The sequence below is a fragment of the Gobio gobio genome (assembly GCF_949357685.1).
Source record: "Gobio gobio genome assembly, chromosome: 20".
Classification (NCBI taxonomy): domain Eukaryota; kingdom Metazoa; phylum Chordata; class Actinopteri; order Cypriniformes; family Gobionidae; genus Gobio; species Gobio gobio.
The window spans coordinates 19803601-19820930 of NC_137113.1; the positions used below are offsets into that span (position 1 = coordinate 19803601).

At 41.0% G+C, this 17330-nt stretch overlaps 1 protein-coding gene across 1 annotated transcript in view; it reads right to left on the minus strand.

The window, feature by feature from the left end:
- The window catches only part of cacna1g (calcium channel, voltage-dependent, T type, alpha 1G subunit), a 283552-nt gene that overhangs the window by 137835 nt on the left and 128387 nt on the right, over positions 1 to 17330 (minus strand). Inside the window, exon 3 of the mRNA XM_079846045.1 lies at positions 14277 to 14388. Coding sequence (XP_079702171.1) covers positions 14277 to 14388 — 112 coding nt within the window. The remainder of the gene's footprint in view (positions 1 to 14276; positions 14389 to 17330) is intronic.

The window sequence follows — 17330 nt, forward strand, 5'->3', positions numbered from 1 at the left end:
TTTTGGCAGAGTAAGAAAAACATGTGAATAAAAAATAAATAAATAATAATAATAATAATAATAATAATACATATATTGAATGCAAAATATTGCAAACGCAAATTAACTTCATATAAATTGAACTTTGTGTATCTTTGATAACAGAACATGAGGACATGATTCCATTAAAGATCATGATTCCAACCGGTCAAGGTACAACTGTGTAAAACCAACTCAGATTATGTAGAAAATGATCACCCTCCAGTCTACTAGAGAGTATGTCTATTTACCCTTATTTGCTGAAAATTCTGATTATGTTCAAGATGGACAAATTCCTATCATAGCTCTCCTCTGAGAAAGGTGTTTTTCTGGTGTTATCAATCTCATCTTAAATAATCAGATTACTTTTTGATGTAATGCGTAAAGTAATGCATTACAAGTAACGTGCATTATGTAATCAGATTACTTTTTGATGTAATTCGTAAAGTAATGCATTACAAGTAATGTGCATTATGTAATCAGATTACTTTTTGACGTAACGAGTAACATAATGCATTACATGTAACGTGCATTACGTAATCAGATTACTTTTTGATGTAATGCGTAAAGTAATGCATTAAAAGTAACGTGCATTCAGATTACTTTTTGATGTAACGAGTAACATAATGCATTACATGTAACGTGCATTATTTAATCAGATTACTTTTTGATGTAATGCGTAAAGTAATGCATTGCAAGTAACGTGCATTATGTAATTAGATTACTTTTAGATGTAACAAGTGATGCATTACAAGTAACGTGCATTACGTAATCAGATTACTTTTTGATGTAATGCGTAAAGTAGCGCATTACAAGTAACATGCATTACGTAATCAGATTACTTTTTGATCTACCGAGTAAAGTAATACATTACAAGTAAAGTGCATTACATAATCATTACTTTTTTGATGTTAATGCAAATTACATCCTAATAACACAAATACATTTATATAAAGTCAATAAAGTTATTGGAAATGAAGAATTTTCAAAAACAACAGTCCCAGTAAAGCCTAATTTATACTTCTGTGTCGAGTGTACACCGTAGCTACGTCGTAGGCTGTGTGTTGCACACGTAGCCTACGACGTACCCTGACGCGCACCTCTCCAAAAATGTAACAACACGTAAATTCTACGCGGACCGCGAGTGCTGTGATTGGTCTGCCAGAAGCCCTCCCTCAGGTCAGTACATTTTTAAAAATCTGCGATAGGAGTGTGTGTGTGTGTGTCTGGAAATGGGATGATAGTTTCATCCATACATCTGCTATATAACACAATATTTTGTAGTCCAGAGATTCTTTATGTTAGTGAATAAATACATAGATCCGCTATGAGTGTGTGAGCTCTTGATGGTCTAGTGGAAGGATTTTTGTTAACCCTTAAAGGGGCAAGCATAAATAAATTTGTTGGAAAAATGATTAATTGCTATTTTTGTATGTATCTAGACTAAAATGACACAGTTCATACATTTTTTCCAAAATATGACCTTTATTTTCAAAGTTACAGTCTGTATCTCCCAGGATACATTGCCCATTTAGGGTTACATTGTAACATGTATTCTTTTTTATTATAGTTCATATGAAAACTTTTAAAACATTGAATGAACAATTATTTAGCTAAATTTTTTCATGTTATCCATGCAACATTAGAAAAATTGGAAAAAACTGAACTTTTTCTCCCAAGATGCCTATGCAGGGTATACATTTGTGTCTGAGTGTGTGTGTGTGTGCGTGTGTATGTGTGTGTGCGTGTGTATGTGTGTGTGCGTGTGTATGTGTGTGTGTTCGCGCGTCTGTGTGCGTGCGCGTGTGTGTGTGTGTGTGTGTGTGTGTGTGTGTGTGTGTGTGTGTGTGTGAAATAAAGTATTGGGAAAGGGGGTTCCTTCCCTCTTCCCTCCACTCATTTACTAACATTTAGGCCTCAAAACATAAGAATATCTGTGAGTGATCAGCCCTGTTAAATACCCTTATATGGGCAATGTATCCCCCAGGATACAGACATTCAATGGCTGATAATCAAAGTTGTGAGACGATTATTTTAAAAATATGCACAAGAACATGTAAAACTATCCTTAAAAAACTATTTTCTAAAACAAAATCACTCTAAAATATCATAATTGTGAAAATATAAAAACACTTACCTCATGGCCAGTGTCTTTTTCCACGTATGCTGCCATTTTGGATTTTGATACAAATGTTTGGAATGTTGGCATAAAGTCACATGACCCTGATTACATGACCCATCCTCCCATTAGTGTTTCTCATCAACTGCAACCACATAATGCCCATCCCTCCATGGCCCTTCCCCTTACAGCCTGTTAAATGTCTGTATCCTCCAAGATACAGAAACTCTTTAAGGGTTAAGCATGCCAGTGGTTCTGGGTTCTAATCCACCATTGCATATTTTATTTATTTTCTCATTAAAACCAAAGATGTTAATCAGTGATTGTATATCAAGAACAGGGACACATTAGGGTGCATTTCGTCAATAAAGTCTCCGCCACAGCAATCGATTGAAGCGCTTTGTCTGTGCACGAGCCACCGATACTGAAAACAGCGGCCACGAGCACTCTGCAGGATTTCAAAAACGCATTCCAGCGCCAGATCGCCTCTTATTTAACTCTACTAATCAACTAGAGATGCTAATTTGTATTAAAGACAACAACTCAAGCTGTAAGAACGGTCGCTGTTGCTGCTACTCCGACAATACACCATCAACATGCCCGTGGACACTGCCTACTAGCGGTCTCCATGTGTAATTGCACAGAGACGCGGACAACAACGCAGAAGTATAAATGAAAACCAATGCGTAACTTGCGCCGTAGAGGATACGGCGTAGGTCCAACGCATAAGTATAAATCACCCTTAATAGTATGAATTGTAGCTGAATTATAGCAGTGATGCATGGTGTCCTCTGTAGAGGTTGATGTGCAACTATGCCATCAAAAACATGCAATGCAAGATTTTTTTTTGAATAGCTGTCCACGGTAGTGAAAGGGTTAATAAACAAATAAACAAATATTAAAACGGGCATGAGTTGCAAATTGCTCAAATATATAAATAAATACATTTAAGATTCAGTGAAAAAATACTGTTCAGATAAGGCAAAAGACAGTCCATTGGTCCAATTGGCCAAGAACTCTCTTGTGTTGGCCATCCTTACTGTTGATCCCTGCATTATTGATTGATCTTGACCCCAATACTTCAAGAGAGATGGATGCATCTCATAAGTATCGTATAAGTATAAAACAACAGTAACTGTCAAATTACTTTTTTTAATATATATGTTTTGTTCACAGGCATGTAGAGCTCTTGGCTCACACAGCTCTACAAATCTCTGCGGGCCCTTTTACGGTTCAACAGCTCCCTCCAAAAGATAAACGACGCAGACCAGGGGAACCCCTCGACAAAACACTCCCAGAGTCTCCACACAGCCAGAAAGCAGAGCGTAGGGGTTAAATATTCTCTACAGTGCTCCCCCCCCCCCCCATCTCCCTACACACACCCTACACGCTATATGAATATCTTCCTCTTTATAGTTCCCTGTCTCTCATCTCCTTTGTTTCAGAGAGCCTCTTCCCATATTCCTCCTCCCCTCCTTCTTCTCACCACATCTCATCCACCCATTTCTATTTAATACATGTCATCCTTCTCTTTCATATTTCTGGGGAAGCATTCAAAAATAGCTTGCAGAAAGAGTCAGTCTCATCCACGCGTGTGGAAGCGAGGGTGTTTGCGCTCGTGCGGTGATCTTTTGGCACTGAATAAATCTTCTCATGGTGTCCTCTTTGTTGTACAAATAGCTGAGTGGTGTATTGTCTGTGCTGTGAGAAGGTTATTCTAGTGCAACTGATGGCCTTTCCTTGGGGAGGAAAAAAACTAAAAACAATTCTTTAAATCCAGAACTTCTTCAGACTATCCGTCCACCCCCGCAAATACACACACAAAGAGAGGAGGAAGCTGCAACACACATTCACTGAGGGTAAACAAAAATATCTTCTGTGTTCTTTTTACTAATTCATCTAATTCATGTGTGCAGAGAGCGGTTGCTATGCCGATGACATCATTGAGTCTAGAAGGAAAGTGAAGAGACGTGTACAATGCAGCAGGAAAACACCAATCATCACACTACCATAAATAATAACACAATAATGCACATGTGGTCTCTGATATATGGTGATATGTGCTGCTTTCACTAAATATGTTCAACCAGCGTTTGTTGGGTGGAATATCTGAAATGTGATTTACTGTTATCTGGTGATTGTTGTTTTTGGTTGCCTTCTGTCAGTGCAGTGTGAATCAGCTTATACTGTCAACAAGTCTTCAGAAGATTTGAGGAAATATCTCATGCTTTCTATATGGACTTGTTTTATGATGCTTGTTCTATTTAGCCCCTGGTCATCATTCAGTTGTATGAGAGAGGCTTATAGGCTATGTTCACACTTGCCATTAACATGTCTTGATTGGCTGATGATCCGATCTGTTTGACAGGATTTTTGTGATTCATATACAATCGATCACAAATAGGGTACTTAATCTACCAATCTACCAATTTATGGGCCAGATTTACTAACAGCTTGTGCCAGCGCAAACTGTCTTTCGGTATTGTATTTTTTTGGAGTTTCCCTTTCAGATGCAAAATTTATGGGAGCAGAGGTTTTAAATGAATCACGCAAGGTGATTTACTAAGATTTGTGCTCGTCAATTTACTGGTGTTTGTGCCATTAGTTACCGACCAAAAAAGCATGTCTTAAACCAGACACTAACTGGTAGATTGCGTTGGTCATTATGGAAATGATCCAGCTGCGTGTGTGGTTTTTAATTTGCGCGTCGTCAGTAGATCATGCGCAGAATAGAGGTCTTCACGGAGCCCCCGAGACCCGTGGACCCGGGACCCGACCCGGGACCCGTACGGGTTCGGGTCTATATTTTAAATGATCAGCCGGGTCCGGGTCGGGTCCCAATCTATTACTACGGGTCCCGGGTCTGTTTAACATTGTGTGCAATACCCGAGTCGATCCGGACTCGGAGAACACCTGCCCGTGATCAGAGTCAGTCAGCACTGCTTGTGTGTTTTTTGTAACTTGCAACTGTAAAATTAGGATAAGAAAAGTGTGAGCCGGGAAATAAGGTTTAAAAAAAAGAAAGAAGAAAAACACGAGCGATCTCTCTCTCTCTTGCTCGCTCGCCTCACGCGCTCGCTCTCTCTCTCTCTCGCTCGCTCGCTCTCTCTGCAAGCGCACGGTAATAATAATGGTTACCTTCATGAGTGATGTGTGAAAAAAGCTAAAAAACAACGAATATAAAGAAGTTAAACCCACGGCACCTCTTCTGTCCGGGCATCCTTCATGCATATTGTGGACAAACATGAGAAAAAAGTAAGTGCTGTCTACGTGTGACGCACTGTTGAAGTTTGATTTGAAATTATATTTAAATAATATATTTAAAATCAGCAACAAAATCTCAGTTGAACTGTCACAAATGTTTTCTATGATGCTCAAATTGCGTAAAAAAGCTCATATTTCAGGTTGCTCCAGCCACCGCGCATGTGCGCAGTATCAAGCGCGTGTCATTTCTATGGCAACCCGAGCTTCCGCTGTGATTGACTTTAATAATAATATGAATGAACCGTCTTATTTCTTAAAGTTTTGGTGGTCAGGCTCGCTCACAGAGATTATAGCAAATAAATAATGCGGACGTCAGCGGCCACCGAACGAGCAATCGCTATTATAGTTCAAAAAGGCAAACAGTCAAAGTTATTATGCGAGTTAACTCGAGTCGAAATGCAAATCTGCAAAGACGCATTTGTCATCCGTCACCGTGACATAAAGTGGACTTTTAAAGCTGAAATGATGAGTGAATTAAGCATGCTTGGAATAACAAGAGAGGAATAACATGGATTTAACTTTTTGGCAAGGATGTAATGCATCACAAGTAACGTTACAAGGAAGGGAGACGACGGCTAGGTAAGACAAAAAGTTATATTTTTCATAACTTGTTTATTGACTTGTTAATATCAGTTATTGTGGAATATGTGACAAACGGGTCCAGTCGGGTCTGTGTCTTCACGCCGGGTTCGGTTCCAGCTTTTAAATAATAGACGGGTCCAGGTCGGTTCCGGCCGGGTACTACGTTTTTGGCATTTCTCGGATCTTCACGGGTCCGGGTCCAGCTTTTGAAATAATAGACGGGTCCGGGTCGGTTCCGTTAAGCACATTACGGGTCTCTTCGGGTTCGGGTATGAATTTTTGGACCCGTGAAGACCTCTAGCGCAGAACTTTCCGCTTCCATCTGTGATTTTTTGGGATTGCGCTCTCATGCTAATTTGCCCTGTTTAGTAAATCTGGCCCTAAGTTTCCCAACATTCATCTTGTATGATGAAACAAAGACAAAATTGTATCATGTTGTCATTCCGACACATTTTATTATTGAAAGGAGAGCGCATAAGCATTTATATAGGCCATTATGTGTAATGTGCAGAAAACATCAGAATCTGACCACCTTCTTATTAAAAATAATAAGCCACAAGAACATAATACAAAAACACATCACATTGAAGAGCATTAATGAGAACTAAACAACACAAAACCTTAACAGGCTACGAGTGAAGATGGTACAAATTATCTTTGATTTCACTTACTTTATTTTCCTATACGATCTTAGATCAAAATAAATTGTTTAAATGAAGGAATATTTGATGCTTTAAAAATAAGAGTTGATCATTTTCAACGAGTCATATCATGCAGGTTTAAGTGCAAATATTGTAGCAGGCCATGAATAGGCTATATTGTGGACAGAAATGGGAGATTATTTGTAATAAACATGCTGAAACAATAAAAACAAATAGCTAACATTAAAAATAAAATTATTCATCTGGCAGTAAATAACTTGAGCAGTGTGCATCTCTACATTACACAGCCACCGGTGACAACCGTCTCCTTCAGATAATGTTGCACAATTAAATTGAAAGAGGACGCACATGGTATCAAGTAACTCTATATAAACAGTTTAAAGTTCAAATAAGTCCAACTGTGTCCATCCATTATTTCCTGACAGCCGTCATAGACAGTGGGCAGGGATTGACATGACGTCTACCAGTGAATGCAGACACAATGCTAGATTGTGTTTACATTGCGCCAAGATCCGATCACAATGCGTCCTCGACTACCTCTGGAAGTAGTCCAGAGGTAGTCGAGGGCGCATTGTGATCGGATCTTGGTGGACACACTGATCGGATAACATTCTGATCAGAGACACGTTTACACTTGTCTTTTCAATGTGTATGTGGACAAAATCTGAATACAGGTCGCATGTTAATGCCATGTGTAAACGTAGACATTTGTCAACACGTATCAATGGAAGAAATAAATTCATATACTTTTGGAATGATATGAGGGTAAACGACGATAGAACTTTTATGGTTTCTACGGACTCTGTCCATAAGGTACATTTGACTAGTTTTGCACTCATTGCATCATGCCACTGGTAAGCAATAAACCACCAGTGTCATTATTTGAATCCGAAGCAAATGGAATTCCAGAGTTACAAAACTGACAAAAAGAACAACATATGCTTACTTTACCTAGAGAGAATGCTAAAAATCAAGCCAGAACAAATCATACTCTGCTGTACAAGAGATATACTGTATAGTTCAAACCATGCATTAGAATCTCATCATCCACACAAACATGCTGACAGGGAGCAGTAAAAATAAAGAACAGGGGAGAGAGAAATAAGGTTATGGCAAAAATAATAATAGTCAATTCAATCTGTACTGTTAAACACGCAGAGCTCTGCTCACATCACAGTACTTCATGTGTGACTCTCATTTTAAACATGCCCCAGAAAATTACCTACACTCTCTATTCAGCTAAAGCTTGCATAACAACACACACAAGCATCCTAATGCTGTGATTTGGCACTTTAGGATAATTTGTTCCAAACCTGTATGATTTGTGTGTGTGTGTGTGTGTGTGTGTGTGTGTGTGTGTGTGTGTGTGTGTGTGTGTGTGTGTGTGTGTGTGTGTGTGTGTGTGTGTGTGTGTGTGTGTGTGTGTGTGTGTGTGTGTGTGGGCATGTTTTCGTGAAATATCAGGACACAAATGTGTATAATGACATGGGTATTACATAGGTATTACAAAAAGAGGGTGAAATATGAGGACGTTCCCCATGTCCTCACTTTTCAAAATGCTTATAAATCACACAGAACAAGTTTTTTTTCACAGAAAGTGAACTGCACAGTCTCCTGTGAGGGCTAGGTTTAGGGGCAGGGGCAGGGTAATACGGATAGAAAATACGGTTTGTACAGTATAAAAAACATTACGCCTATGGAATGTCCTCACATTTCACAAAAACAAACATGTGTGTGTGTGTGTGTGTGTGTGTGTGTGTGTGTGTGTGTGTGTGTGTGTGTGTGTGTGTGTGTGTGTGTGTGTGTGTGTGTGTGTGAGTGTGAGTGTGTGTGTGTGTGTGTGTGTGTGTGTGTGTGTGTGTGTGTGTGTGTATTAAAGCAGATGTTTTGAAGAATGTTTTTGTCCACACAAGAAGAAGAAAACACTAAATATCAAAATATCTTTTCAAAATATCTTCTTTTGCATTATACAGGAGTAAGAAAGTCATATGTGTTTAGAATTATGTGAAGGTCTCTGCAGGAAATAAAAACTGCAGAGAGAAAAAAAAAGGAAAGAGGAAAGCACTGAAGAAATAAATGATAATGTGCTGTGTGGGCAGAAGAGAAGGGGCATAGAGAGAAAGAGAGAGATGCCAGGCATGCTCCCGGCTTTATTGTATTTCCCTGAATTCTATTATTCCACCAAAGGCATTCTTTTCAAGCTCATGCCGAGGGCTAACCTGAGTCACGTCATTTATGGAGCCCAGGCGTGTCTCCCTGACAGTGATGAGAGCTGATTGTATGTCTTTGTAAATTTCCTGATGACCAGGTTTGCAATCTTATTTCTGGCAAAGCACACTAATTTCCATATGGCAAGAGGGAGAGTGATTTGATATAGCAGTTGGAGAAGATAATCGCTGTAAATTCTCAGATCTCAAAGATGAAACGGCCCAGGCAATCTTTTTCCGATGAGAAGCAGGGAGGGGAACGCACCAAACACTTTGGGCTGGAACTGGGCTATGGGTTTCATTTACTGTCACTCAGAAAAATACGTATCAAAATAAAAATCAAAATCAAACAAATAAATTGATATGTTCCCATTAAATTCCAAAGAAAACTTGGCATTATCCACCCAACCCAGGTATGTTAGAGAGCAAAAGATGATGGTTTCAGGAAACTCACAGAAAGTGCCTCTAAATCCCATTTAAAATATAACGCAGTCTAAATGTGTACTAAGTATATTACTAAATTATATAAATGTATGATAACATATTGTTATGGCAAGGCGACTGGGTCAGAGTATCTCCGAAATGGCAAGGCTTGTGGGTTGCTCCCGGGACTAAATGAATGGGACTAATAGGACTAAATTAATTTTGGAGAATATTGCACAAAAAAGTGGGTTATTGCACTTGGAAGAAATGTAACTGTTCAAGAGGGAAAACCTGTGGTAAGAAACTGTTCCTAGATGTTCTAGTGCCTTTTGATCTGAGGGGCCGTCCAGACGGCAACAGTTCAAATAGGTTGTGGCCGGGGAGAGTGGAGTCTGTGATGATTTTACCTGCCCTTTTCCTTACTCTGGAAGAGTACAGGTCCTGGAGGGTGGGTAGGGGGCACCAACAATCCTCTACCAAACCAGACAGGTATAGATGAACATAGGACAGACTGAGGCTTAGTAGAACTGTCAGCAGCTCCTGTGGCAGGTTGAACTTTCTCAGCTGGTGAAGGAAGTACAACCTTTGCTGGACCTTTTTCACAATGGAGTCAATGTGATAGTCTTGACTGAGGAGGTCTTTAGAGCTGCAGTCATTTGTGTACAGTGAGAAGAGCAGTGGGGAGAGGATGCAACCCTGAGGAGCACCAGTGCTGAGAGTTAGAGTAACTGAATGCAAGTTCCCCCAGTCTTGCTAGCTGCTGCCTATCTGTCAAAAAGCTGGTGATCCACTGACAGATTGGGGTGGGCATGAAAAGCTGGGTCAGTTTGTATGAGAAGATTCCTCGTTTGTATGAAGATCCGAAGATGGTGTTGTCCACAAATAAGATCCTTGCATAAGGCCCAGATATGTCGAGATGATGCAGGATATAATGCAGTCCCATGTTGACAGTGTCATGCATAGACCTGTTTGCTCTGTATACAAACTTAAGAGGATCCATCAAGGGTTCAGTGGTGTCCTTCAGGTAGGCCAACACCAGTCTCTCCAATGACTTCATGACCACAAATGTGAGAGCGACTGGTCTGTAAGCATTAAGTCCAGTGATTTGGGGCTTTGGGGGACCGGAATGATAGTGGAACGTTTGAAGCAGCAGGGAACTTCACTCTGCTCCAAGATCTGTGTGAAGATTGGGGCCAGTTGGTCGGCGTAGACTTTTAAACAGGCAGGTGAAACACAGTCTGGGCCTAAAGCTTTCCTGGTCTGCTGTTTTCTGAAAACTCGGTTCACATCCTCCACACAGACGTTAAATGCAGGTTGAATAGCAGGAAGGGGGAGGAGAGAGGTTGCAGGAGGTGTTGGTGTATGTCTGAAGTGCAGGTCAGAGCGGGTGTGGGGTATGAGACTAGGCATTTAAACACATTCAGATTGTTAGCCAGTTGTTGATTCTCCACGGATCATGGAGGTGGAGGAGGGTCAAACCACAAACCAGCAACAGGGTGTTGGGTGCCCAGGGCTCATCGACGCACAAGGACAACAAAGGCTATCCCTTTTGGTCCGAGCAAACAGAAGGTCTACTGTGGCACAAGTCACACAACATTTTAATGATGGTTATGGGAATAATTAATAAAAATAATCGCACTCTGCTGCTTATGGGGCTGCGTAGATCAATCAGAGTGCCTATGATGACCCCTTGGAGCACTGGAAGAAGGTTGTCTGGTCCAATGAGTCCTGTTTTCTTATACAACCCATAGACGGCTGTGTATATGTGCACCATTTACCAGGGGAAGTGATGGTACCAGGATGCACTGTGGGATGATGGCAAGCTGATGGAGGGAATGTGATGCTCTGGGCAATGTTCTGCTGGGAAACCCTGGGTCCAGCTATTCATGTGCACGTAAATTTGACAGGAACCGCCTACCTAAACATTGTTGAAGACCAGGTACACCCCTTCATGACAATAGTGTTCCCTGATGGCAGTGGCCTCTTTCAGCAGGATAAAACACCCTGCCACACAGCACACATTGTTAAGGAATGGTTTTAGGAACATGTTGAAGAGTTCAAGGTGTTGCCCTGGCCTCCAAATTCCCCAGATCCCAATCCAATGGAGCATCTGTGGGACCAACAAGTTCAATCCACAGCAGATCCACCTCGCAGACTACAGGACTTGAAGAATCTGCTGCTAACGTTTTGGAGCCAGATACAACAGGACACTTTCAGAGGTCTTGTAGAGTCCATTCCTCTGCAGGTCGGTGCTGTTTTTGCAGCACGCGGAGGACCAACATCATATTAGGCCCTGCCCCAGACCCACAGTAGGTCATCTTACATTTCATAAGTTTGACTGGTGACGAACATGAAGCAGGAAAACAACTCACTGCATGATGAAGCCTATAGAATGCTTAAAATTCATGATATTGATCAAATTCATGTGATTTTGATTTTACACAACAGTTCTATCAATAAGACATTAATATTGTGATACTTTTTACACACAATATCTGTTTTTGCTCAATTTTGCCAACAAACAAAAAAGTTACCTATAAAGCCAGAGCAGAACTGTTGTGCATCTCCGAGCAACACAGTGGTGTTTAGTTTATGAATTTATCCAAGTTGAGTGATTAATTCGGGTGAACCAATGATTCAATGGCACAAATTCAAATTCAGCATCATTTTCTAACTCATTTAGACATTTACCGCCACCTACTGGCATTTTTATTTTCTTGTTTAATTTAATAAAAAAATGTAAAAATAGTTTCATATTTTGGGCATAGTTTGTGTAATAAATTTGATGTTGAATCAAAAAATCTTTCTAAAGCTACTTTTTGTAATGTATATTTGATGCGTTTGTCATGTAACACAATAATGACTTTAAATTATCTTTCAGGGGTTATTTCTCAGCCAAATTTGATGTGCGATTGATTAGATCAATAGATTAATTAAACGGCACATCATGTAATTAATTAGGTTACTGTGTGTGTGTGTGTGTACGTACACTACTACAAATACAAAATATAATAGCCTTTTGAGAGATTATGTGCACTAGACAATTATTTCTTCAGTTAATTTGTCAAGAGTATGTCAATATTGATTTTAAAATCCAGTCTAGAGGCAAGCCACTGTATAGTTGATATATGATTTATGTGACAGTATGCCTTTGAAAAGAATATTATAATCACGTCTCACAGGCACTCTTTACAATGAACTTGACCCGCTGTCACAATGTAAAGATCACAGATTAGTATCATTCATTACAGCAACCATTAGCTTAATAACTAAGAGGTGATTCACCTCATGTCACAATCAGTCACATTGTGTTCTGAAGTGCCTGATTTCAATGACTGCCTGGATGAGTGGTTTTGAAGCAGTGTTTTAAACACTTAATTTAATGTGGTTTAATCCTCTCTAGGGCTGGGCCATTTCAGGCTCATTTGTTTTTATATAGCCCTCCAAATGCTTATGACACCCCCATAACATTAGAGGAATCACATAATACAGTGAGAAAGAGAAATTGAAAAAAAAGTTTTGAGAAGATAGAATTTTCTTCACATGACAGTACATGGAGCATAAAACACATGAAAAAGATACATAAAGACTCACACAAAAAAGGTTCATAAATTGGTCTAAACACACCGCCATTAAAAAAGTTTGGAATTTTTATGCTTTTAAAGTCCTATAAAAATAATCAAATATTATTGTAAAATATTATTATAATTGAAAATAACTGGTTTTCATTTATTTATTTATTTTACTGGCAAAGCTCCATTTCTAGCGCCCATTATTCCAGTCTTCAGAGTCATATGATCCTTTAGAAATAATTTGGTAATCAAGAAACATTTTATATTAGTAGTAGTAGTAACATTCTTGAGAGCGTTGCAAAGACTCAGTGGGTAGCATTGTAGCCCCACAACAAGAAGTTCTCCAGTTCGAGTATACGTTTTAGTATACGTATACAGAAAATTTGAAAAACAGCATTTATTTGAAATAGCAATCTAATGTAAGATTTTAAATGTCTTGGCTGTAATTTTAGATCAATTCATTGGATCCTTGTTAAATAAACGTATCAACACACACAAGTAGCACAGCTGTTTTTTAACATTGATAATAAGAAGAACTGTTTCTTGAGCAGCAAATAAGTAGGCTATATTATAATAAATTCATAAGGACCATCTGACAGTGAAGACTGGAGTAAATTCAGCTTTGCCATCACAAGAACAAATTACATTTCAATATAAATTTAAAAAGAAAACTATTATTTTACTTTTCCGTGTTACAATATTATTGCTTTTACTGCATTTTTGATCAAATAATTGCTGCCGCAGTGAGCATGAGAGACTTTCAAAAACCTAAAAAAATCTATATAAAAAAAACTTTTAACATTAGATTATATATACACATACAGTACATTGAATACCAATTTCCTTTGCTAATGTCCCCAATATTTATATTTATATCCAATACCAATGTCCTCTATGGAGGATAAATGTAAATTGTTGCTGGGTCCCTGAATGATAAAAGATATCCATAGCAGATGATCCAAAGTGAAAAAGAGAGTATAGCTCTCTTATATCCTTAGGGCAAAACACTCATCTGTTAAACAAAGCAAAAAGAATGTAGCAGATTGAAATCAAAGTCCCTGAGCCATGTTCCCAAGTCAACGATAAACCAGAGCAGTGTCTTTCCTGTGATAATCTGCTTTAAATTACAGGCGAGGATCTTTTTGTTGCCTATCACCACATGTGGTTTTGGGCATTCCAGTGTCTTTTGGAAGTCAGTCAACACAACATGCTTCAGGATATCTAGAGAAACCCAGCGCTCCACGAGAGAAGATGACAAACGCCCGAAAATAACCCCCCGTTTTTGAGTTGTAACAGTTGTTTGATTTCATTCTAACGCAAAGTTCAAATCTGTGTCCAATTACATTTTAATTTGTTTTTTATCTATTCTTTGAACTATTTTAAGTACACAGGGTTACAAAAGTTGATGTATTCTAAGAATGAGACTTACCTGCAGTATCTCGCATCGTTCTGTGTCACAGTGGCTGTCCTCACAAGGGTGAAACATCCCAAGAGTAACGCAGTTCAGCAGGATTACCAACATGCTGGCCCTCTCGAACCATGTGGGAAGCAGAAGTTAAGGAACAGTACAGAGAAAATACATGCAGTCACAGAAAAAAAAACATTTTTGTTTAGAATATAAACGAATGACATTATTTCAGCCTAAATACCACATCCAAGCTATCGGCAGACATATTTTCAACAATATCTCATGTAGCTGAGCGATAAAGAGTTTGAATTAAGCAGAACTATCGCTAATTTATTGATATAGTCTCTGTTGTATAAATTATGTCCTTTCACACTGTTACACATTCTTAGAAGAAAAGGTTCTGTCATGCGCTTCATACAGGAGCCCATCATGGAATAATTTTTTGGATTTAGTTTTAATTCATTTTTTTAAATACATTTTTTTTGGTGATTAAATGTTATGAATTAAAAAGCTCGTAAACGTACTTTATGACTAGAAAATTTGAAATAACCCAGTAAACATGAAAGTATTACGCAATGATTTAAGACATTTCGTCTTATAGAACCTTTTTGTACGGTGGCTGAGAGAGCTCAACATGCTGCAACTGAAGAAAACGCATGCAAAGAGAAAAAACGTCTCAGGTTACTTGCGTAACCTATGTTCTCTGAGTAGGGAACGAGACGCTGCGTCACTTTAATGACGTAATGGGACGCCCTCTGGGCGATAGAATCACGCCAATTGATTGGCTGATGGCGCGCACGTCGCCCCACCTGACGTAGTCACCTATATTAGCGCACGCGCGCCATCTGCTCCTCAGATTTCTCTGCCGAAAAGGAAAGCCTGTCGGCAGCGCGAGGAGCTTGGCAGCGTACGCAGCGTTTCGTTCCCTACTCAGAGAACATAGGTTACGCAAGTAACCTGAGACGTTCTCTTTCATAGGTTCACTCGACGCTGCGTCACTTTAATGACGTAATGGGAACGATATACCAAACACGCCAAGCTAAAGCGCCGCCGTATCTGGCTCAAAGAACACCAGATAACCTGCATGACTAGGTTAAGCAGACAGGACATGCGAACCCGGAGCCATGTCGAGATCCAAACTATAGAATCTCACAAAAGTGTGCGGAGAGGACCAACCTGCCGCCACACAAATATCTTCCAAAAGAGCCCCTCTAAAAAGTGCTTGAGAGGAAGCCACACCTCTGGTAGAATGCGCTCTAATATCAAGAGGTGAAGGTAAACCACGCACCTCATAAGCTAAGGAAATAGCCTCTGTCACCCAATGGGAAACCCTTTGCTTCAAAGCGGCAAGCCCGCAGCGGCCAGCACCGAAGCACACCAACAGCTGGTTAGATTTCCTCCAGCCGTCTGAACGGTCAACATAACACTTCAACGCTCGAACTGGGCAGAGCAAATTAAGTTTCTCGTCTTCCTCCGAGTCAAACGGAGGGGGGTGAAAGGAGTGAAGAGTAATAACCTGAGAGCGAAATGACGTGGACAAAACTTTGGGCACATAACCCGGCCTAGGTCTTAAGGTAACCTTGACTAGGCCAGGGGCAAAATCTATACAGGTCCCGTTAACAGAGAGAGCCTGTAGATCGCCCACTCGTTTCAAAGAAGACAGAGCTAACAAAAGAGCAACTTTGAGAGTCAGAATTCGCTCAGGAGCTGACTCCAAAGGCTCAAATGGAGCCAAAGTTAGCCCTTCAAGGACCACGGAGAGGTCCCAAGAGGGAATACCAGGGGAGCGTGCTGGTCTCAGGCGCCTAACCCCTCGCATGAAAGATGAAACCAGTCTATGCTTGCCTAGAGGGATTTCGTCCGACTCCCTACCGGCAGCTATAGCTGCGACATAGACCCGAAGGGTGGTGGCCGCTGCTCCAGCAGCAAACTTCTCCTGCAGGAACTCCAGAACTGAACCAACCAGGCAGTTAACTGGATCTGCTGCATGCGTCGAGCACCACGACTCAAAGACCCTCCACTTGGAGGAATAGAGCTTCCTTGTGGAGGGGGCTCTCGCATTAGCAATGATCTCCTGAACGTCCGCAGAAAGACCAGCGTTTAGTGTCGTTGGCCCTTGATGGGCCATACCCACAACTTCCAAATCTCTGGGTGAGGGTGCCAAATCCTGCCCTGAAGTTGTGTCTAAAGGTCCTTCCTGACCGGTATCTCCCATGGGGAGGAGTCCAGGAGGAGAACCATCTCCGAGAACCAAGTCTGGGATGGCCAGTGTGGAGCCACCAGCAGGAGGCTGGCCCCACTCTCCCTTACTCTGTACAGAACCGCCGGAATCAGCTTGATGGGCGGGAACGCATAGAGTTTCAGATTGGGCCATGGATGCGCGAACGCATCTATCCCCAACGGGGCCGGAGAGCTCAGAGAAAACCAGAGCTGACACTGGGACGACTCCTTCGAGGCAAAGAGGTCCACTTCCGCTTTCCCGAACATCTCCCAAATCTGTGACACAGTTTGAGGGTTCAGCATCCATTCCCCCGACTGGAGCTTCTGTCTCGACAGATAATCTGCAGCGAGGTTTAAGACTCCGGGTACATGGACTGCTCTCAGGGACAAAAACTTGTCCTGAGACCACAGGAGGAGTCGGTGCGCATGCCTGTCCAGGGTGCGCGACCGTGATCCTCCCTGGCGATTTACGTGAGACACCACTGCCATGTTGTCGGTCCTGACAATGACATGATGCCCAGTGAGGGGAGAAAATGCTGAAGGGCCAGGGATACCGCTCTCAACTCCAGGCAATTTATGTGCCAGGAGAAAACTTCCCCCTCCCAGATCCCCATAGCTGGTCTGCCCTCGAATACCGCACCCCAGCCGGTAAGAGAGGCGTCCGTCGTAACCATTTGGCGACGGAAAACAGCCCCCATCTTGACCCCTTTCTGAAGAAAAAGAGGGTCTCGCCAAATTGATAGGGCACGAAAGCAGCCGCGTGACACCTTCAATAGGCCAAGGGCCGATCCTGTTGACCGAGCCCCTGAGCGTTTCATCCACCAGAGGAAGGGCCTCATATGGAGCAGTCCCAGG